Raw genomic sequence first — 23,025 nt, 5'->3', positions numbered from 1 at the left:
TTGTAGGCAGCAAGAGCTTTCTCAGCTGGCCCTTTTGTGAGCTCTGCTTTTGCCAGATGACTTCCATCTTACCCTCTTACCATCTTAGCCTCTCATTTTTGCATATCCCAAACCCCCTTCCAAACATCCAGCAGCTGCTTGTAAAGAAGAAGTCCTAGAACAAAAAGCCAGTGCTGCCTTTCATAGCCCCTTTGCTGTCTATGAAGTAGAGGAAAGAAGCTAGTGAGACGCACTTTCTTTCTCAACTCCATAGAGCGCATCCTTCTCTCAAGGTGGCAGAGTCCTTGGCGGAAGTGAAGCATCTGCAGCTGCAGTTCAGACTGAGAGATGTGCCAGGACAGGAAACATTTGCTGACCTTCCCTGTTCCCTGTGCAACATGATTCTCGCATCCCAGTCACTTTCACACACCTTCGGTACCCCTGAGTCCAAGCAGCTAAAGCTCACAGAGACAGAAGTGTCAGGAAGGAAAACGTTGCAAAAGCACCCCCTTCTCTTATCAGCATATAAATTGTGCACAACAGGCTGCGGCACCGAACCTTCCTTCTCAGATAGACATGCCATCACACTTTTCACTCTTGCAGCTCGGTTGAAAAGCTCCAGCAGCTGCTCCCGCAATAGCAAAAGGTTCTAGAAGTGAAAGCCAGTTTGGGGCTGCACCTTCTCCTTGCCGCATGTAAGCCACACCAAACTCCCTGATGCACTCTGTCCTCCCCTTCTCAAAGGAGTAGACGGTGGCATCAGGACACACCTGTGTCCCAGCAGCTGGGTGCCCAGCCGGGAGCAGGAGCAGGGCTGGGGCTGCTCCCAAAGTTGCCCCGCCCCAATGCCAGAGCCGGACATATGCTGAGGGGGGGCTGGATCAGGCTTTATTGTCCAGCTGCATGCCAGGAGTGAGCACAAAATCTACCTGCATTCTCTGCAGCATGCCATCCTGGAGCAGAGCCATTGCCAAAGGAAGCCGTGAGCCCGTGCCAAGCCAGTGCCGGAATGGGATCCTAGCAGCACCTGTGGAAGCCGGGAGAGAGGAGCCCACCTGGAGCAGGTTCGTGCAGGATTAATCATCCCGTGGCTTCCCACCAGGGTCCTGTTGCTTCCAAAAGGCCCCACAGTGTCACTGTGGCCCCTCGGTTCCACCAGGTTCCATAGCGTCACTGTGGTGCCCAGGGTTCCGTCAGCTTCGCCAGCATCCCCACGGTCTGCAGAGCTCCCCGAGCTTCTGTGGTGTCACAGTGGAGGCAGGGTTGCATCAGGTTCCATAGCATCAGCACGGTCTCCAGGGCTCCCAGAGGTTCTGTGGTGTCACAGTGGAGGCAGGGTTGCATCAGGTTCCATAGCATCACCACAGTCTCCAGGGCTCCCTGAGCTTCTGTGGTGTCACAGTGGAGGCAGGGTTGCATCAGGTTCCATAGCATCAGCACGGTCTCCAGGGCTCCAAGAGCTTCTGTGGTGTCACAGAGGAGGCAGGGTTGCATCAGGTTCCATAGCATCAGCACGGTCTCCAGGGCTCCCCTGAGCTTCTGTGGTGGTGTCACAGAGGAGCCAGGCTTCCTTGTAGTTCCCCAGCATCACAAAGGCTCTCCTGGGAGCCACGGGTCACAAAGCACCGTGGGCTCTGTGCAGCCCCGCTGTGTCACAATGGCCGCTGGCTTCCACGAGCCCCCGCAGTGTCCCAGTGGGCCCCGTGGCTTTAGGAGTGGGTGGCTGGGAGTTGGTGCCAGCGGCTGGGGGAGCAGCAGCAGGGACTGTGTGTGGACAGTGCCATGGCCACTTGTGTGGCCACTGGTGTCTCTGTGCCAGGCACAGCCGTGGTGTGTAACACCGGCTCCGGGTCCTTTGGCTGTGCAGGTGGCAGTCACAGCCTGGAGCAGGGCTGCTCCCGGGGGACAGCCTGGGGCAGGAGGCTGCTGGAGATTCATTCCCCACACTCCTTGTCATGAGGTGCTCAGAGTGATTGGAAAGGCTGTTGGCAGCAGGCAGTTCTCTGGGTTCGAGCTGTGGAGCTGTCAGCGGGAATGCAAAGGCCAAGCTGGTGAGCCTTTTTTCCTGGTGCCTTTAGTGTGTGAGCAGTCCCTGGTGCCGTTGTCTTTGGATCCTGAGTGTGGGAGAGGCAAGGCTTAGGATGGTGCGTAGAGCTGAGAAGGAAAGTGCCGAGAGCAGCGTGTGTGCTGCTGCTTTGAGGGGTGCAGTTGAAGTTGTAGGCAGCAAGAGCTTTCTCAGCTGGCCCTTTTGTGAGCTCTGCTTTTGCCAGATGACTTCCATCTTACCCTCTTACCATCTTAGCCTCTCATTTTTGCATATCCCAAACCCCCTTCCAAACATCCAGCAGCTGCTTGTAAAGAAGAAGTCCTAGAACAAAAAGCCAGTGCTGCCTTTCATAGCCCCTTTGCTGTCTATGAAGTAGAGGAAAGAAGCTAGTGAGACGCACTTTCTTTCTCAACTCCATAGAGCGCATCCTTCTCTCAAGGTGGCAGAGTCCTTGGCGGAAGTGAAGCATCTGCAGCTGCAGTTCAGACTGAGAGATGTGCCAGGACAGGAAACATTTGCTGACCTTCCCTGTTCCCTGTGCAACATGATTCTCGCATCCCAGTCACTTTCACACACCTTCGGTACCCCTGAGTCCAAGCAGCTAAAGCTCACAGAGACAGAAGTGTCAGGAAGGAAAACGTTGCAAAAGCACCCCCTTCTCTTATCAGCATATAAATTGTGCACAACAGGCTGCGGCACCGAACCTTCCTTCTCAGATAGACATGCCATCACACTTTTCACTCTTGCAGCTCGGTTGAAAAGCTCCAGCAGCTGCTCCCGCAATAGCAAAAGGTTCTAGAAGTGAAAGCCAGTTTGGGGCTGCACCTTCTCCTTGCCGCATGTAAGCCACACCAAACTCCCTGATGCACTCTGTCCTCCCCTTCTCAAAGGAGTAGACGGTGGCATCAGGACACACCTGTGTCCCAGCAGCTGGGTGCCCAGCCGGGAGCAGGAGCAGGGCTGGGGCTGCTCCCAAAGTTGCCCCGCCCCAATGCCAGAGCCGGACATATGCTGAGGGGGGGCTGGATCAGGCTTTATTGTCCAGCTGCATGCCAGGAGTGAGCACAAAATCTACCTGCATTCTCTGCAGCATGCCATCCTGGAGCAGAGCCATTGCCAAAGGAAGCCGTGAGCCCGTGCCAAGCCAGTGCCGGAGTGGGATCCTAGCAGCACCTGTGGAAGCCGGGAGAGAGGAGCCCACCTGGAGCAGGTTCGTGCAGGATTAATCATCCCGTGGCTTCCCACCAGGGTCCTGTTGCTTCCAAAAGGCCCCACAGTGTCACTGTGGCCCCTCGGTTCCACCAGGTTCCATAGCGTCACTGTGGTGCCCAGGGTTCCGTCAGCTTCGCCAGCATCCCCACGGTCTGCAGAGCTCCCCGAGCTTCTGTGGTGATGCAGTGGAGGCAGGGTTGCATCAGGTTCCATAGCATCAGCACGGTCTCCAGGGCTCCCAGAGGTTCTGTGGTGTCACAGTGGAGGCAGGGTTGCATCAGGTTCCATAGCATCACCACAGTCTCCAGGGCTCCCTGAGCTTCTGTGGTGTCACAGAGGAGGCAGGGTTGCATCAGGTTCCATAGCATCAGCACGGTCTCCAGGGCTCCCAGAGGTTCTGTGGTGTCACAGAGGAGGCAGGGTTGCATCAGGTTCCATAGCATCACCACGGTCTCCAGGGCTCCAAGAGCTTCTGTGGTGTCACAGAGGAGGCAGGGTTGCATCAGGTTCAATAGCATCAGCACGGTCTCCAGGGCTCCCCTGAGCTTCTGTGGTGGTGTCACAGAGGAGCCAGGCTTCCTTGTAGTTCCCCAGCATCACAAAGGCTCTCCTGGGAGCCACGGGTCACAAAGCACCGTGGGCTCTGTGCAGCCCCGCTGTGTCACAATGGCCGCTGGCTTCCACGAGCCCCCGCAGTGTCCCAGTGGGCCCCGTGGCTTTAGGAGTGGGTGGCTGGGAGTTGGTGCCAGCGGCTGGGGGAGCAGCAGCAGGGACTGTGTGTGGACAGTGCCATGGCCACTTGTGTGGCCACTGGTGTCTCTGTGCCAGGCACAGCCGTGGTGTGTAACACCGGCTCTGGGTCCTTTGGCTGTGCAGGTGGCAGTCACGGCCTGGAGCAGGGCTGCTCCCGGGGGACAGCCTGGGGCAGGAGGCTGCTGGAGATTCATTCCCCACACTCCTTGTCATGAGGTGCTCAGAGTGATTGGAAAGGCTGTTGGCAGCAGGCAGTTCTCTGGGTTCAAGCTGTGGAGCTGTCAGCGGGAATGCAAAGGCCAAGCTGGTGAGCCTTTTGTCCTGGTGCCTTTAGTGTGTGAGCAGTCCCTGGTGCCGTTGTCTTTGGATCCTGAGTGTGGGAGAGGCAAGGCTTAGGATGGTGCGTAGAGCTGAGAAGGAAAGTGCCGAGAGCAGCGTGTGTGCTGCTGCTTTGAGGGGTGCAGTTGAAGTTGTAGGCAGCAAGAGCTTTCTCAGCTGGCCCTTTTGTGAGCTCTGCTTTTGCCAGATGACTTCCATCTTACCCTCTTACCATCTTAGCCTCTCATTTTTGCATATCCCAAACCCCCTTCCAAACATCCAGCAGCTGCTTGTAAAGAAGAAGTCCTAGAACAAAAAGCCAGTGCTGCCTTTCATAGCCCCTTTGCTGTCTATGAAGTAGAGGAAAGAAGCTAGTGAGACGCACTTTCTTTCTCAACTCCATAGAGCGCATCCTTCTCTCAAGGTGGCAGAGTCCTTGGCGGAAGTGAAGCATCTGCAGCTGCAGTTCAGACTGAGAGATGTGCCAGGACAGGAAACATTTGCTGACCTTCCCTGTTCCCTGTGCAACATGATTCTCGCATCCCAGTCACTTTCACACACCTTCGGTACCCCTGAGTCCAAGCAGCTAAAGCTCACAGAGACAGAAGTGTCAGGAAGGAAAACGTTGCAAAAGCACCCCCTTCTCTTATCAGCATATAAATTGTGCACAACAGGCTGCGGCACCGAACCTTCCTTCTCAGATAGACATGCCATCACACTTTTCACTCTTGCAGCTCGGTTGAAAAGCTCCAGCAGCTGCTCCCGCAATAGCAAAAGGTTCTAGAAGTGAAAGCCAGTTTGGGGCTGCACCTTCTCCTTGCCGCATGTAAGCCACACCAAACTCCCTGATGCACTCTGTCCTCCCCTTCTCAAAGGAGTAGACGGTGGCATCAGGACACACCTGTGTCCCAGCAGCTGGGTGCCCAGCCGGGAGCAGGAGCAGGGCTGGGGCTGCTCCCAAAGTTGCCCCGCCCCAATGCCAGAGCCGGACATATGCTGAGGGGGGGCTGGATCAGGCTTTATTGTCCAGCTGCATGCCAGGAGTGAGCACAAAATCTACCTGCATTCTCTGCAGCATGCCATCCTGGAGCAGAGCCATTCCCAAATGAGGCTGCTGGGATGTGGGGGAATGCTGAGGGCAGGACAGGGGGCTGACAGTGCCCAGACTTTCTGGGGCTATTCCCAGGAGGCCCCAGGGCCTGAGGACAAGGTGTGTCCTCTAAGCCCTTGGTGGAAGATACGCTGCCATGACCCTGGGCACCAAGTCTTGGCTTCTCCTGGACACTGCCAGCCCTGCCAGGACCCTTGGCCATGTCCAGCACAGCTTGTCCTGCGCTGTCCCACCGCTGCTGCTGTGTCCCTGCAGGCTGCACACTCCCATCTCACTGCCCCACCACCAGCTCTGCCCTGCCACCTCCAGCCCTGGCCTGAGCTGTGCCCAGCCTCACCCTCTGTGCCTTGGGCACACACACATGCCCTGAGCTCATCCTCCCTCTGGGTGCTTCTGCCCCCACGCTGCCCTGGGAGGGACATTTCCTCCTCCTCATGCCCAGTGTCCCCCTGCCCAGCTGCTCTGTGGGGCAGTGCGTGTCTCTCCTGCTGTTCCCTGCCTCCCAGGAAAGCTGTACCATGTGGGGCACGGCCCTTCCAGCAGCCTCCCAGCCCCTCAGCCTTGTTGGACCCTTTCCCCTGAGCAGACAGCAGCAGCATCTCCGTGCTCTGCCCAGCGTGCTCCTTTCGTCACCAAACTGCGGGAAAATAGAAACTGTCCTACACCATCTCTGAAGTGTTAGAGAATCAGGCCCTGTGGAACCAACGAGCCCTTGGGACACAGGAGGATCTCGTGTAACCAAGGGTCAGTTCTGACACTGTAGATCCAAGGAGATCCTTGTGACACTCTGGGGCCTTGTGGAACCCTTCTGCCCTGGTCTCTGCACCAAGGAGACCCTTGTGCCACTACGGGACCTTGTGCAGCCAAGGAGAGCATTGTGAGAGTGCGGGGCCATGGAACCAAGGGACCATTGTGACCTTGTGGGGCCTCATGGACTCAAGGGACCATTGCCACACTGTGGGGCCTCATGGAATGAAGGGTCCATTGTGACACTGCAGAACCAAGGACACCATGGTTACACTGTGGGGCCCATGGAACCAAGGCACCATTGGGACACCCCGTGGCCTCATCCTCTTGAATTTCAACAGATCTGAGGGATGGCAGGACCTGCAGGCAGCACTGAAGGATTCTGGGAAGAACCCTTGATCCCTGCTCCAAAGGAAATCAGAGAAAGACCCCTGGTAAGATAAAGGCACCTTTTCCTTTCCCAGTGTAAACTGTTGACCTGCCTGTAAGGTGCAGCAAAAGCTTTGCAGGGTTTGGTTCAAGGTACCCAAGGTTGGAACAGGGAAGTGTTCGAGTCCCTTCTAAGAGAAGGGTTGGAATCTTTGTGCTATGGCTGCCTGGGATCCATGGAACAAGTGTGTTCTGGCAGACTCTGGGACCTCGAGAGCAATCCCATCCAGGAGCCAGCACTGGACCTGCACCCTGGTGGGAGCAGCATGGTACGGATGGAAAACGGGCAGCTGGGTGTGCAGTGGGAACCTCAACCCAGGTCATAGAAGCCCAGGCTTTAGCTTTGAACACATCAGCACAAAAAGCAGAATGAATGACCTTTCCTAGAAATCACTGAAGGAAAAAAGGTGAACATATGGACTGATTTGAACTCTGGGTTTGGAATAATAGACGCCCAGGGAGCCACATGGAAGGAAAGGGCACAGAGGTCTCCAGTGAGTACAAAAAGAAATCAGTCACCTACTGCAGAGTGTGCCAAAACCAAAAGAAGTGGCCCTGATGCCCTTGTAAAGCCCATGGGTTTGGAGACTCCCCAGTTAATCCAGGGACTCCATTGGCTGACCAAACAGCTCAAGAGGGTGCTGAAAAAGCTCTCCTTGCACTAATACCTAGCAAAAACTTGAATGTTCTGCAACAAAAGCCAGATTCCAGTGATCAGGACAGGCAGTCAGCCCCATCAGCAGCAGCTACGGAAAATCCCAGCAGGTGATTGGTAACCCCGTGTGGGCAGGTAATTGGAGCTCCACAATTAATGTATAATGGAACTAAAACATCAGGAAACACATTAGGAAATGGAGAATATGGTGGCCAGTTTACAAAGGCATCTAGTAAGCACAAAAATGGCAAAAAATAATAGATCAGTTGTTGAGAAAAATGGGATTGGTTTTGAAGGAAGAAGGCTGCCTCCAGGGCTCGTTACATGGGAATCACCAGGTGATTTTGGCCAACTGATTTTGCAGAACTGCCCAGACAGAAGGGGGACTGGCACATTTTGGTATTGGTGGATCCTTTTTCTGGATGGCCAGAAGCTTTCCCATGTGGCACCAACAAGACAAGGGAAGTCTCAGAAGTTTTGCTGCAATGAATATTTAATAGCACTGGGACTAACTCTTGTAAGCCTTAAAAGGTGCATGGTTCTCAACAGATCATTGGGGCTGGACTCGCCTGTACATCCTTTCCAACCAGGAGATGCGGTGTACATCAGAACCTGGAATTTTGGAACAATCCAGCCAAAGTGGAAGGGACCATCTCAAGTCCTCCTGGTAACCTACCCTGCACTCAAGGTAGAAGGAATCAAACTCAGGGTTCATCACATGCGGGTAAAACCAGCAAGCACACATTAAACACAGCAGAAACAAGACTGTCTGACACCATGGAGTTTGGGGTTTTACATCAATCCTATTGTTTTAGGTATTAAATAGGATTTTCTAAGGGGATACTCTTTATTGGATCTAGATGATCAATTATTGTGTAACTATAATAAAAATAGAAACGATGTTCCTGACTTCTGGGAAGGGAAATGCGGTTTTCAAAGTCAGTGCAAGATGTTGGCAGATGACAGAATGTGACCCCTGTAACAGCTTGTTTGCCAACACCAACCTGTGCAGAAAATCCAGTTCCGTGGGGAGCTTCAGTCAGCAATTTGACAAAAATCTGGGAACACTTGTGGAAGGAAATAGCACCCAGGGCACCTGGACAGGGATGGAAGGAGAATATTCCTTACCATGGACACATAAGAACGATACTGCTGAGAATTGTAACATTTCCAAACTGGATCTGGAAATTACCTCAGGAAATATTGATCAGCTGACAGATTGCACTGATAGCCCCTGGAGCTGCCAAATTCCAGCAGTATGGAATCACCCTCAGACAGGACAATGGGAATGTTTCCAGCCAGTTCAGGGGTGTCTGGGCTGGGAAGGGAGCCCAGGCCTTCCACGGGACCCCTTACAGGTGGGTATAAAATATCCTGATTTAACAAGGTCAAGGCCAAAGGATCCCAGGACAAAGGAAAAGTGGGATTGCCCTGGGACAGACACTTGAGCTGTTTGGAATCCTGAGGTGCAGCAGCTCCTGGCTGTGGCCCAGGCTCTGAGGCTAGGCTGTGTTTGTAGAAATGATTCTGCCTTTCTCAGTGACACCTGGGCTCAGCCAACAAACAGCAAGCCTTGGAGAGGCACAGAGTGTCAGCAGGATGCGGTCAGATCCTTAGGAGCCCCAGGATGGGTGGGAAGTGATGGAATTTGGAGCACACGTTTGGCCCTGGGAGAATCAGGAGCACCATGGACACTGGGGGTATTAACGTTCCGTCCCTCGTGCAAGGAGTCACCACCGGGAACCCAACTGTGGGGAAAGGTTAAAGGGGATGGAACTTGGAAACATCCCAGTGCGGGAACTACAGCGGGATGGATTTTAGAATTCATCTCTGCTCCGCAAAGATCTGCCTTTAGGAACAGAGCAGCCACACACCATTGGGCTCTGCAGATGGAAACCTGAGTGAATGCAGCTCCTTTGGGGCTTGCTGAAATAAAGGAACAATTGCCAGCCACAGCTAAAATGACTTTACAGAGCAGATTGGCTTTAGCCCTATTGCTGTTACATGGACAGGGAGTATGTGGATTCTTGAACTGAAACAGCAACACTTGTTGTGTGCACATTCCAAATGTGATGCTGGATTGGATGATCGGGTAGAGAGGATAAAATCAGTTGCTGCATCCAGCAGGGAATTAAGGGGAGGATTAGACAGTAACTGGATAAAATATTTCAAGGACTTGGATTTTCTCTGACTGATGGTTGGCCTGACTTTTGCAAAGTCTAACTGGGATCCCAGCAATACTTGTGCTTGTGACACTTGCTTTGAGCTGTGTAAAGAACATGGTTGTGAAAGCAGCTGAGGAACTCGTGGGATGTGAGTAAAGGAGCAGAGTGAGGCTTACGAAGGCTTGAAGGGAAGAGAAGCTTCCCAACCCTCCAAGGGGGGAAATTTACCAGATGAAAAACCGTTTGCACCTGGTGGGTTCATACAATGCTTCTTCTCCAAAAGCCACTGGCCATGGAACCGCACAAGGCTGATTCTGTAGGCAGCAACCAGCCCAGGTGTGCCAACTTTCACCAGTTCACTGGGCAGTCAGGGCTGGCTTTGGGGTCACCGACCACCAGGGACCCCCAAAGAGAGCCCCAGGGCAGAAGAACGGATGTGCAAAGGGGTGGGGGAAATATGCAATGATTTTGGGGAAATGATTGTCGTGTGTGTGTTTATTGTGGGACAGTCTGGGAATGAGTCTGTGAAACACAGTCTGCAAACAGGAACATTCCTGACCTCGGCACACATGACTTTGGGAGGGGCTCTCCCCTCGTGCATCCGGCCCAATAAAGAATGCTGCTGCTTCGTGCTGCGCTGATGCTGAGGAGGTTTTGTTTCCCTGAAGTTTTGGTAACACCTCTGTGCCTGTGTCACAGAGCCACAGAGAAGCTGTGATGTCAGAAAGGGGCTGTGTGACATCACAGGGTGGCTGTATGACATCATAGAGTCTACGGCGACATCATGGAGCAGCTCTGTGACATCAGAGAGTGGTGCTGTGACATCATAGAGTTGGCTGTGACATCACAGATTGGGCTCTGACATCACAGGGCAGACTATGACATCACAGAGATGGCTGTGACATCACAGGGTGCTGGTGTGACATCACAGTGCAGAGTTGTGACATCACAGATAGGACTGTGACATCACAGGGTGCTTGTGTGACATCACAGAGTGGTTGTGTGACATCACAGGGGAGCTGTATGACATCATAGAGTCTGCTGTGACATCACAGAGCTATCACAGTGATATCACAGAGAGGACTGTGACATCACAGATGGGTGGCATGACATCACAGAGTGTCTATGACATCACAGGGTGTCTATGACATCACAGGGTGGCTATGTGACATCACAGAATGAGTTTTGACATCACAGGTTGGCTGTGGGACATCCCAGGGTGGCTGTGTGACATCCCAGGGGGTTGGATGCCATGGCAACCCTCATCAGTTCCAGTTCCCTTGGAAACCCCCCCAGGACCCATTGCTGCACTCAGGGTCCGTGGCCACTTGCCCGCAGACCTGGGCTGCCCTCGGCTGCCATGGCAGCCCTCAGGACAGAGCGGTGCCGGGGCTGGTGCCAGCTACAATTGCACTGACACTCGCTGATGCCACGGCAGCGGCCACAGGGACCCGTTCCTCACTTTGGTGCCATGGACACCAACGCTTGGCCCCGCTGCCATGGGGATTGGCACAGTCACCTGCACTCAGGGCCCGTGGCTGGGCACTGCTGCCATGGACACGGGCACTGAGCCCTGGGCCACAGTCGGCTGCCATGGCCACCAGCCCAAGGTCCCGTGGCCAGGGCCGGGGCCATGGAAAGGAACCCGTGGAGCCGTGGTGATGGTGGATGGCCATGGGGTGCTGCTGTGGGCTGGGGCAGAGGGAATTTCCTTGCCAGGCCTTTCTCTGGGGCTGTGTTTGGCTCTGTGCTGAGCACAGCGTTGCTCACACGGAGATGGTTTTGTTCTTGCTGAGCTTGCACAGAGCCAAGGCCTTTCCTGCCCCTCGTCCGGCCACGCTGGGGAGGGGCTGGGGGTGAGGGGGAGCTTGGCAGGGGTCACAGCCAGGACAGGTGACCCCAACTGACCCCAGGGATATCCCAGACCACAGGACATCATGGCCAGTGTATAAAGTGGGGGGAACAAGGAGGAAGGGGGGGACATTTGGAGTGAGGGTTTTTGTCTTCCCAGGTAACACTCAGGCAGGATGGGGCCCTGTTTTGCTGGTGGGCAGGGTCAGCACCAAAGACACAGACCCTACTGAAGGGATTGTGCAATTTATAAAATGCAAATCTGCAAAGAATTACAAAAGCATAAGCTCAGCAAAGCACATAATCATTAGCAAAGAATCACAGCAGGAACAGCTCAGCAATGCCCCCAGTCATCAGTGCCAAAGATTGCCTGCAGTGATTAACCAAGATCCAGCCCCAGTGACCCTCAGACTTTACCATCACCCAGAGCCACCCATCAGCTGGGGGAAGCTGTCCCAGCCAAGGACTGGAGAGCCACTCCCGGACACTGGGAATTCCTGCAGCTGCCTCCAGCCACAGCTGAGGCTCCAACCCCGCTGGGAGAGGGCCCAGCTTTGACAGTGCTGGAGAAACAAACTGACAGCACTTCTAGTGCAGGAACATCTGCTTTCATCCTCCTCTTGGCTTCCTCCTAAGCCTGGCCAGGGCTCAAGGAGGAGCCAAGGGAGCTGACTTTGACCATACAGCCCCAAACAAGGCCAGATGTTGGATTTCACGGCCTTGTCCCAGCCGCCCGCAGTGCCCAGGCCGTGCTGGCTGTGCTCAGAGCAGGGCCCAAAGCTGCCCAGCATTGCTGCCTTTGGGAGCAGAGCAGGAGGGCAGGACATGTGCCCAGCCTGCAGCCAGCCATGGCACAGCCACCTCCTCAGCAGCTGCCCAGAGCCCAAAAGCAGTTTGGCAGCCACTGAAGAATTCCCTGCAGCCGCCCCAGCAAAGGGGGAACCTTTGGTGCCCGGCCAGGCCGTGCCATGCCCAGCTCTGGGAGCATCCCCCTGGCTCTGGACTCACCTGCACACTGGCCGTGGAGCGTGTCTTTGGAGAAGGTGCCAGAATCAAAGTCCATCATCTTCAGCTGCCACTGGCCAGCTCCAGGAAGAGGTTGTCGTCCTTGAGCTCGTCCTTGGTGGCTCCAGCAGCAGCAGCCCCACCTGGTACAGCTTCTCCAGGGGCTCCTTCTCCTTCCCTGGGGCCACACCAGGCTCTCAGGGTTCTGCCCAGGGCCCCAGCCATCAATGAACCAGACAAACAAAACCAGGGGGGATGGTGGCCACCAGTGCTTGCCAGAGCAGGCCTCCAGCTCAGCTGCAGCCCAAGAGCTGCATGTTCCCTTCTGATGCTCCCTGCTCAGAGCTGCAGACAGGACAAAATAGTCTGCTTTGCTTTGCCACTGATTGCCAAGAGCTGTGTGGGGCTGTTACCTGCCAGGCCCCTGGATCACACTGTGCCCGTGGGTCCCTGCCATCCTCTAGGGCACATGAACACCCTGCAGCCAAGGAGCACTGAAGAGCTCTTCCAAGGACGGCCTGTCCAAGGGCTGCATGGACAAGCACCTCTTAAGAACATCCTGGCACTCTGGGCACAGAAACCAGAAACCACCAGGCAGCTGCAGAAGGATCCCGCCCGCTTTGGCCCCCGTTCCCGTGCCCAGGCCATGCTGGCTGTGCCCAGAGCTGGGCCTAAACTTGCCCATGGATTCTGTGCTTTGGAGGGCAGCAGGAGAGCAGGACATGTGCCACCTGCTCAGAGCTGACAGAGCGGGATGCTCCTGAGCCCGCTGCTGGCTCCCAGCACTGCTATTCCCCCCGTGCCACAGAGATGAGGGATCCACACAAAAGCAACCAGACCAGGAGCCGACACTTTCATTGCCTGCCAGAAATGGGTCTCATTTTGCTCTGCATTCCTTTCCTAGCAGGTCTTATCTATTAAAAACAAGAGAAAAAAGAAAAGAACCAGAAAAAGTATGAGAGATAAAAGCAAAACCCAAATGTGGAAAGAAAAGTCTTCTGCAACTTTGGATTCAGAGGGAATTGATATTTTTTAAAAGAGAACTCAGTTATTTATCTTTTTTTTGTTTCATTCAGTACTTGCATTGTTTTCCTTCCTTCCTTCCTTCCTTCCTTCCTTCCTTCCTTCCTTCCTTCCTTCCTTCCTTCCTTCCTTCCTTCCTTCCTTCCTTCCTTCCTTCCTTCCTTCCTTCCTTCCTTCCTTCCTTCCTTCCGTCCCTCACAAGCCACTTCTCACCCCATTGAAGGGGTGCAAAGCAGCAGGATCCCCTCCCAATTAGGGTCCTCTCACCCTCCCAAAATGTGGGGATTTCACCTCAGCCCCCCAAATTGCGGGGGGTTTATGGCACTTTCCCCAAATTCACTGCAACCTCCCAGAAGCCACTTAGAGGCCCTAAAATTGTCAAAAAGCAGCAGGTGCCTCCCCAAAAGCAGCTCCTGGTTTTCCTCCCTGGAGTGCCCCACTCCAAGTGTTCAAACCACCCCATCAATCCCAAACTTCATCCCACCCCCATGATGCAACCCCCATCCCATCCCATCCCATCCCATCCCATCCCATCCCATCCCATCCCATCCCATCCCATCCCATCCCATCCCATCCCATCCCTCCTGGACACCAATTCCCCTTCTGTGGCTCCTGACTCCCCACAGCCAGGCCTTGGGGCTGACGGATCGAGCCATTTGGGGCTGCCATCGACACATTGGGGCTGGGATTGAGTTTATTGGAGGCACCCGCTCAATCCCTCCATCCCAAATGGGAGCTTGGAACCTCTCCTCAGCCCTTGCTGTGCCCATGGGCTCACCTCAAGTCCCAAAATGAGAGCCAGGGCCCCACAGCCCATTCAGAACCTCTCAACATTGCCAGAAACAGCAGCATCCTTCCCAAAATGGGCTCCCCGGCTCCCTGACAATAGGTCCCCCTTCCAAGCACCAGAGCCCCCCTCTCAGAACCCCTCCCTAAGCATTGGGGGGCACCCCAAAAATGCCTCAGGAATGGGACATACCCTAAAATCCCTTCAGGAATGTGGGATACCCCAGAACCCACTCAGCAACGGGGTCCCCCCGGCCTCATCATGCGCAGCCTTCAGCTGGCTCAGCCAGAGCCCATCCCGCCCTCAGCAGCCCCAGCCCAGCCCAGCCCAGCCCTCCTGGGCAGGAAGCCCCAATGGCCGAGCCGGCCTGGGACACTTGCAGGGATGCGGGGGCAGCCGCAGCTTCTCGGGCCAGCCTGTGCCAGGCCCTGAGCGCCCTGCCAGGGAACCATTGCTGCCCCACATCCCATCTCAGCCTGCCCTCGGGCAGCGGGAAGCCGTTCCCTGGGGCCCGGCCCCGCAGGCCCTTGGCAAGAGTCTCTCTCCCCCAGCAATTGCTGCTCCTCCCTGCTGCGGGGCCCGAGCTGCAAGTTGATTTTCTGCCGCTGGCCCCGGCCCAGCCCCGAGCCAGGGCCAGCACCTTGCCCTGGAGCTCTGCGGGCGCTGCGTTTGTGCAGCCGCAGCGCAGCGGCCGCAGCTCGGAGCTGCCCTTTGTGTCCCCGCCGGCAGCTGCCAGAGCTGGCAGCCAGAAAAGCCCCTCCCAGTCCCCCAAGGAGCCCCCAGACCTCCTCCCACCCCCTATGGCACCGACCGGGACAGGCTGGGGGACAGGAACATCCACAGCCCAGAGCAGCTCAGGCACTTCAGCAGCGATTTGGGCACTTTGGAGGTCACACCCCAAAGGGGGAGATGCAGGGCAGGGACTGGGACAGACAACTGGAATTCCTGGAGAACAGATGGGCTCAGGTGGACATGTTCTGCCAGCACACTTGTGAGATGGTGGCCCCAATCTGCCTGGCTTTGTGGCCCCACAACACTCAGATCCTCCCAAATATTCCCCTGAACCCCAAATTCACCCCCAAATTCTGGTAAAATGGTGCTGCTTTAGATTTCTTTGTTTAATTTCTTTATTTTTACTCCAATTTTGATTTTTTCAGTAGGATTAACACAGAAATTACTTACGCTGCAGAAGATCTCCAAGATTATCCAGGGGTGCTTGATACCACCAGAAGAAACAATTGGACAGAAGAGATGAAAATTTTTAGGTTGTAAAGGTAAAAAATCAACTCTTCCCAATGAATCTCCAATGTTGATCTGAGTCCTGATGGATGTTCCTGCCCCTGCGTTCACCCAGGTGCCAACGGGGATCCAGGAGAACGTGGAGAGCACCAGCCAGGGGTATTCCCAACCTGGATCACAGGGAATGTGGGTCACCAGGGCTCTTCCCAACGTGGGTCCTCTGATGGGAGATGAAGTTGGAGCAGAGGACAAAGCTCTTCCCGCAATTGGGGCACTTGCAGGGCTTCCCTTAGCGGTGCCTCCGTTGGTGTTTGGTCAAGTTAGAGCTGTCTGAGAAGCTCTTCCCACACTTGGGACACTCATAGGGCCTCTCCCCGGTGTGGATGCGCTGGTGGGTGACGAGGTGGGAGTTGCGGTTGAAGCCCTTTCTGCAGTCAGGGCAGCGGAAGGGCCTCTCATCCGTGTGAATCCGCTGGTGCCGGAGGAGACTGGAGCTGGTCTGAAACCTCTTCCCACACTGGGGACACTCATAGGGCCTCTCCCCTGTGTGGATGTGCTGGTGGCGGATCAAGGAGGAGCTCTCTGAGAAGCTCTTCCCACACTGAGGACACTCGTAGGGCCTCTCCCTCGTGTGGATGCGCCGGTGGGTGATGAGGTGGGAGTTTTGCTTGAAGCCCTTCCTGCAGTCGGGGCAGCGGAAGGGCCTCTCATCCGTGTGAATGCGCTGGTGCAGGAGGAGATTGGAGCTGCTCTGAAACCTCTTCCCACACTCGGAACACTCATAGGGCTTCTCCCCACTGTGGATGCGCTGGTGGCGGATCAGGTTGGAGCTGTGGCTGAAGCTCTTCCCACATTCCCCACACTCGTAGGGCCTCTCCCCGGTGTGGATCCTCTGGTGGTCGATCAGGTGGGAGCTCCAGCTGAAGCTCTTCCCACATTCCCCACACTTGTGGGGCTTCTCCCCATTGTGAAGCTGCTCATGAACCACCAGCTCTGACCTCTGGCTGGATCTCCAGCCGCCTTCCCGGCACAGGGTGGGTCTTTCCTCCTCAGAGCACCCTGGGCTGCATTTGCAGCCCCTCCTCCTACGGGATCTCCGGGGCTTTTCCTCCCTGTTGGATTCCTGAGCCGTGGAGCCGCTCAAAACAGCCTCTTCCACCAGGTTCTGCTGCAGGGATTTGTCCTCCCTGGGCTCCCTGCTCAGCTCCTTGTCTGGGGGAGGAAGGACAAGGAGAGGATGGGATTTGCCTCCGTGCCACAGGGAAGGGGAAGGAGATCCCCCCAGTCCGTCCCCGGCAGGACGGCGTCGGCAGCGGGGTTGTCCTGCAGCCGGGGGCGATGCTGGGCTGGGAGATGGAGCAGGAGAGAGGGGGAAAGGGGCACTGACTTCCTCCTCACCTGCCTGGGACTCCCGGGGCATCTTCCTCTCCCTCGCAGCCTCCTCCTCCATCTGGCCAAGGCTTGGGAATGGGAAATCCTGGTTTGGGGAGAAACAAGGGATGAGTGTGTTGGGTTGGGGCTTCCTCCTGCCCAAGTCCACCTCTAGAAGTCACCGGGTACCTGATGTCCATAAAACCAACAAAAAATCAAGGGTGACTCCAAAAAAAGCCTCCAGGAGTTCCCCCTTTCCAGTCTCCTCACTTTGGGGTTCTGGGGGTCCCCCTTGTCAGGGCTGCTGGGGGTCCCGTGGGTCCTGGGGATCCCCCTCTCTGGGGTTCTGCTTAGGGATGCTGGGGGGTTTTGGGGGTCCCACAGGTCCCTTTTTTTCCTGATTCTGCTTTGGCTCCCAGAGGTCCCAGGGTCCCCTCTTCAGCCTCACTCCACTCCAGGCACTTGGGGCTCCCCCCTCTCCTCACCGCCCCTTTTAGGGCTGGGAGGTCCCAGCCCTGCCTCATCTCCAGGCCCCCCCACCCCTCCAGGCTCTTCCGGGTCCCCCAGCTCTGGTATCGTCCCTCTCTGCTCTCCCCACTCCAGGGTTCCCGTGTTCCAGCCTTCCGCTCTCCTGGGGATCCCCAAAGCCAATGTCCCACCCCGCCAGGACTGGGCAATCCTCACATGGACCCCCCAAGACCCCCAAGGGGCAATTATGGCTCAGCTTTGGAGTCCTGCAAGATCCAGATATCCCCTCTGGCCCAAAAATCCCTCCCAGGGACATGCAAGGACATCTGGGGCTCGATTCCAGAATCTGCAAGCTCCAAACACCTGTCCAAAAAAACCCCTCCTGGTGACCCCCTGATAGATTTGGGGTGAGCTCCCCCTCCCCGCTCACCTGCAGCATGGGGGGGAAGATGCTACCGGGGCTGGGGGTGCTGCGGACACAGTGGGTGGGCGGTGGAACCTCGTGGTTCTCCAGCTCCTCCTCCTCCTCTCTCCCTCCTCTTCCTCCTGCTCCTCCTCCACTCCCACCCTGCCCCCCCTTTCCCACCTCCTCTGCCCCACGGCTGCCGCAGCACCGGCTGCTGTGTGGGGGGAGCCCCCAATCAGCCCCAGGGATGGACAGGGGGGTTGGGGACCCCCCCAGTGCGGATCCCTCCCTTCTCCAGAGCCCCAGGGAATCGCTCCAGGGCTCAGGTGCTGGGGGACAGGGCTGCACCCCCATGGAACCACTCTTCTTCTGTCCCAACCCCACCTTTCCCTCCCCTCTCCTCCCCTTTCTCAGCGTTCCCCCAATTCACAGCCCCATTCCAGCTCAATTTGGGTGTCCCATCCCCATCCCGCTTAGTTTGGGGGTCCCAGCCCCCTCTCGCCCCCCCCTTCTGCACCTTCCCCATCCCCAATCCCTGCCTACCCTCCCCCGGCCTTGGTTTTGGGGGTTCCAGGCCCCTCCTGATCACTTTGGGGGTTCCATTCCCCATTTCGCTCAATTTGGGGTCCCAGACCCGCCCCCCTTCTCACCGCTCACCCCGCGCCCGGGGGGGCTCCCAGCACCACCAGCACCACCAGTGCCACCAGTGCGGCCCCAGCTGCCCCCACACGCCCCATGCCCAGCGCCGGGCGCTGCCGACAGCCCCAAAGCAGCCGCGCTGTGCCCTGGGGGGTCCCCAGAGCGGCCCCGCCCCGCACGGCACTGGGAGCACCAGTCCGGACCAGTGCGGAGCGCGGGCGGGCGGCATCAGCCGTGCCCGGGCAGGGCCGGGCCCCGCGGGGCTCCCGCCCGCACTCGGCCCCCGCCGGGACAGCGCGGGGGGGCCCGGCCTGGCCGCCCCCACCTCTCCCTCCCCAAATTCCGCTCCGGGGGGCGCTGGGGGCGGGGGGGGCTCAGGTGGGGCCAGAGGTGCCGGAGTCACGTGTCCCCCGCTGCCAGCACCGCCCCCTCAGGATTAGGGGTGCCCCAAAACTCCCTCGGAGCTGGCGGATACCCCGCAGGCGAGCTGCCCCTCCCCGGTCACCTGCGGGATGAGGGGAACGATGCTCCCGGAGCCGAGAGCTGCGGACACAGAGAGCGATGCATGCACGTGGAAGCTCCTCTTCCTGCTCCTTCTGTCCCACCTCTTCCTCCCGCTCCTCCCCCTTTATCCCTCCTCTTCCTCCCGCTCCTGCTCCTCCAGCCGTCCTCCGTCCAGCAGCTCCGCTGCCGCCCCCAAACCTCGGGCTGGAGCGTGGGGTCTGGGACACAGCCCCGTGCTGGGGGGCGGCAGCGGGAGCCGCGGGGCCCGGCCCGTGGGGGCGGCCGGGCTTGAAAAGTGCGCGGGGCCCCAGCGCAGTGTCCCAGTCTTGTTCCTCACCTTAACACAATGTCTTCAACTCCCTACGTGCCCTTCATTTAATCAGCATTTCCTAAATGCTGACCCATCCCATCATCATCTCTACCCGGAACAGAATTTCCCAGGCCATTCCAAGTCCTTTATAGTTCTTAAAATACTGAGGCCAACCCCTGACCGTGATTTCCCCCACCCCCGCCTCCATGCAGACCTTGTTGTCTCCCAGCACCAGGATCGTTCCCACTGGCCCAGGTCTGCATTTAGTGAAGCCAACAGTACTTCTACCACTGCTTTCAGCAAGACCCCAGTTGAGTCTTTACATTTCAACATAACCAGATGATGTCTACTTAGCATGAAATGTAGTTACTGTCTAAGAGTTGCACGTCCCAAGCAATTTCTTAGCATAATAAATTTTAAATCCTTTGGGTTGAAGTGTTTGGAAATCATCTGCTAGCGTATATAGCAACTTCACTACATTCTTATTTTCAATATCTATGTAGAGCTAAGGAATTCCAATTATGAGAGGCTCTATTCTGTAAGCTCATTAAAAGTTAATATCCACCACAACACTCTCTCTATTTCATTGGTTCTTTGCAATTGCTTAGCAAAGATAACAAGCACCAGGCTTTTTAAGAGAGAGAGTGTGAAAGATTGTATTGTTTATTAAAAAAAAAAAAGGATGCCTTTAAAACAATATATGTAATCAAATATACTTATATGTATTGCCAATCAAATATACTCATGATATGTATTGCTAAGTATTGCTTCCTTTAAAACAATATATATATATATATATAATCAAATATACTCAGGATATGTATTGCTAAGTATCGCTTCTGCAACTACTGTATTGCTGTACAGATGCTTGCATAACAGGAGAGTGTGGCATGCCAAACACTGTGTGTTCAGCTCTTCTTCCATATAAGAACAAAAAAAAAGACGATATGCCAGATACTGTGTCTTCTTCTTCTAAAAATGGACAAGGAACAAAAGGTCGAACAGAGGACAGAAGAGGAAGACTACTTCCTTCATCCTCAACGACCACCGGAAGGCAGAAGAAGACCCCCTAGCAACAAGTGGCACATGCGCAGAGTGGTTCAAAGCAATCCACGAAGACGGAAGTAAAATCATATAAATAGGGGGGCCAGCTAGGATAGTGACGTGACAGTGGAGGAGCGTAGACTCCCGGTCACCCAGCGCTGTAAATTTGCTCACTTTCTACTTGCTACAATTAATAAACCATAAATTGTTGCTAATTGGCGAAGTCTTAATTTATGACAATTTTGGTGCCGTGACTCGGATAAGGAGCAGTGGGCTGCGGTCTCCCAGGGAGGCGCCCCGAGGTTCTCCTCGGCCTTGAGAACAGCTGCCTGCCTTCACCTTTACCGACGAACCTAAATTCTAGAAAGTGGAGCAAATGAAAACCGGTATAATCCCATAAAAATTTAGTGCACTGAAGTCCGGACGAAGACGCAGGACGCGTAAGTATATTGTGAAGATAATTCACAGGGATACCGTTCGGGCGGGATTGGGTTTCCTGGAATATAGCAATTGAGAGGCTCGACATACTGAGCCAAGCGAGTGTGGACCCTTAAGTACTACGTTTCCCATCTCCCGCGAGGGACTGGGCTAGGAACAAGGGGAAGCGAGTGAGTGTGTGTGTGAAGGTATTCCAGAAGATGGGGGCGAAGGGCAGCAAGCCTTCGACCCCCATGAGGGAGGTACCCATAGTGCCTCAGAATACCCCTCTCTCATTCATGTTAAATAATTGGAAACACTTTCCCGGAGCAATAGGGAAAAGTCAGAAGAAAATGATTCATTACTGTACTAAAATATGGGGAGGGAAGAAAATACAGAAAAATGTTATTTGGCCCATTTTTGGGTCAGATGAAGAATGGGTGAGGCAACAGTTAAACTTCTGGGTTAATGATAAAAGACCTTTTAACCCAGAGGAGAGCTTATATGCTGAGATGTGGCTGGAGAAACCCCAGACAACTCTATTCCCCTTGAACGAATTAAATGAAAAGAAAAGAGATAAAGAAAGGGAACAGGATGATACCTTGTTAATTCCCCCTCCATATGTCCCTCCACCTCCAGCACCGGTGATTCCACCAACTGCTCCCATAACACCGGGAGACACTAGTTCCGAACAGGGGTCACCTGCGCCTGTTAGGAGACGAACTAGGAGTAAAAAGGAACAACCCCAAATGTATCCCCTAAAAGAAGTACCCATGGGAGGACCCCAGCCTGGGGTCGGGTATGTTTCTGTCCCCCTGAACTCCGGAGATTTGCGGGAGTTTAAGAGGACAGAAATGAGAAGATTACTAGACGACCCGTTGGGGGTAGCAGAAAGAGTAGACCAATTCTTAAGACCAAGTCTTTATACTCGAGATGAAATGCAGTCAATTTTGGGGCAGTTATTTACAACAGAAGAAAAAGATAAGATTAGGCAGGCAGGCATGAGAGTCTAAGATGCCCAACATGCACAAGGTCCCCAAGCAGATACAAAATGGCCACTTCAGAAACCAAACTGGAACAACCAAAATCCATTACATAGAGCTCATATGGAGGACTTAAGGAATATAGTGATTCAAGGAATTAGAGAATCAGTACCTCGTAGCCAAAATATTAGTAAAGCCTTTAACAAAAGGCAAAAGAAAGATGAGAGCCCCACAGAATGGTTGGAGCGACTGAGGAAAGCCCTCCAGCTATACTCAGGGGCTAACCCCGATAGTCCTCTGGGGCAAGCAGTCTTAAAAACACATTTTGTGGCAAAATCTTGGGATGACATCAGACGTAAACTTGAGAAACTAGAGGACTGGCAAGATAGAGGATTAAATGAGCTGTTGAGAGAAGCACAGAAAGTGTATGTAAGACGAGAAGAAGAAGATAGTAAGAAACAAGTAAGAATGATGGTGGCTGCGCTTAGAGAAGATAGAAAGAGGCAACTTAGAGGTCCTAGAACCCCCAGAAAGTCGCCGAGAACAATAGTGGAAAGAAGGGAACAAGGAGGTTGTTTCTATTGTGGGAAAAAGGGACATGTAAAAAAAAAAAAAAAAGATTGCAGAGAATGCTCTCAAGTGGTCCATACCCGGAGACCAATCCTTCATAATTGGTGGTGTAGTAAATGTGAATAAACAGCTCAAAGATATAGATATACTAGTTTTAGAGAGTTAAAAAAAAAAAGAGGGGTTGTTCAAGTCATCTGAACAATCTGTTAGCAATATTGCATGAGGAATTTCATTGCTAAGTCACAGCTTTAGAAGCTCAATTAAAGTCCCATATTATAAAAATACATTGTAAAAAAAAAAAAAAAAAAAAAAAAAAAATCTTTTCAGATGCCTGGGATATCAGGAAAAAGAGTGAAAAATAGACTAAGCAGCCAAGTTATAGCTCCCAGAAGGGTGTAATAGGCTTACAGTGACCCCTGCTGCCGAGAAGATGATCACCCCCGTGGCTGGCTGCAACCCAGTCGACGGGCGAGGCAGAGGAGGACCCACAAAAGGCCTGAGAGACCCACTACTGGAGCTACTACTGGAACTGAGTCGCCATGAGAGTAATTCAAAAGGAACGCTCTTTTTCCTGTACACCCTATGCTTGCTTAGTTTACCAATATGGGCAAGAAATCCACACGAGCCAATGCAATAGAAATTAATCAATTTGCAAGAAAGTATTGTGGTACAAACACGACACAACCCTGGGCGATAGAATTTCTCAGTAGAACAAATAAATAGATCATACCAATGCAAGGGGCTAAGTGGGTCTGTTCGGACATTGGGATAACCCCGTGTTTATCCTTAAATGTTTTCAATCAATCCCAATTTTGTGTACAAGTGATCATTGTTCCACGACTAATGTATCATACTTCTGAAGAGATACTATATCATTTTGAAAAAGGTCTAAGCAGACAAAAGAGAGAACCATTTACAGCCATCACTTTAGCTACATTATTAATAACAGGTGGAGTAGGAGCAGGCACAGGCATAGCCTCAATAATAAAAAG

General features: G+C 54.3%; 1 protein-coding gene across 1 annotated transcript; it reads right to left on the bottom strand.

Annotated features, from left to right (window-relative positions):
• Positions 1-15,191: 15,191 nt before the first annotated feature.
• Positions 15,192-18,793, bottom strand: LOC138102046 (zinc finger protein 391-like). Its single transcript, XM_068999803.1, has 4 exons — positions 18,711-18,793; positions 17,591-17,630; positions 16,720-16,798; positions 15,192-16,533 (listed from the first exon to the last, which is right to left on the bottom strand). Exons 1-4 carry the CDS (start codon positions 18,770-18,772, stop codon positions 15,611-15,613), a joined length of 1,104 nt encoding a protein of 367 aa, XP_068855904.1. The 5' UTR covers positions 18,773-18,793; the 3' UTR covers positions 15,192-15,610.
• Positions 18,794-23,025: the final 4,232 nt, after the last annotated feature.

The sequence above is a fragment of the Aphelocoma coerulescens genome, unplaced genomic scaffold (genome assembly GCF_041296385.1).
Source record: "Aphelocoma coerulescens isolate FSJ_1873_10779 unplaced genomic scaffold, UR_Acoe_1.0 HiC_scaffold_60, whole genome shotgun sequence".
NCBI classification, from domain to species: domain Eukaryota; kingdom Metazoa; phylum Chordata; class Aves; order Passeriformes; family Corvidae; genus Aphelocoma; species Aphelocoma coerulescens.
Note: the sequence above shows the minus strand (reverse complement) of the source record. Positions and strands in the feature narration are given on the sequence as shown.

Bases quoted from the DNA above. Each gene is read 5' to 3' on its own strand.
- LOC138102046 (XM_068999803.1), bottom strand. From the start codon at position 18,772: ATGCATCGCTCTCTGTGTCCGCAGCTCTCGGCTCCGGGAGCATCGTTC. The intron at 17,631-18,710 runs GTGACCGGGGAG...CTGTGTCCGCAG, and splicing joins TCGTTCCCCTCATCCCGCAG to CACCCCCAGCCCCGGTAGCA. The intron at 16,799-17,590 runs GTGAGCGGGGAG...TCCCCAAACCAG, and splicing joins TCTTCCCCCCCATGCTGCAG to GATTTCCCATTCCCAAGCCT.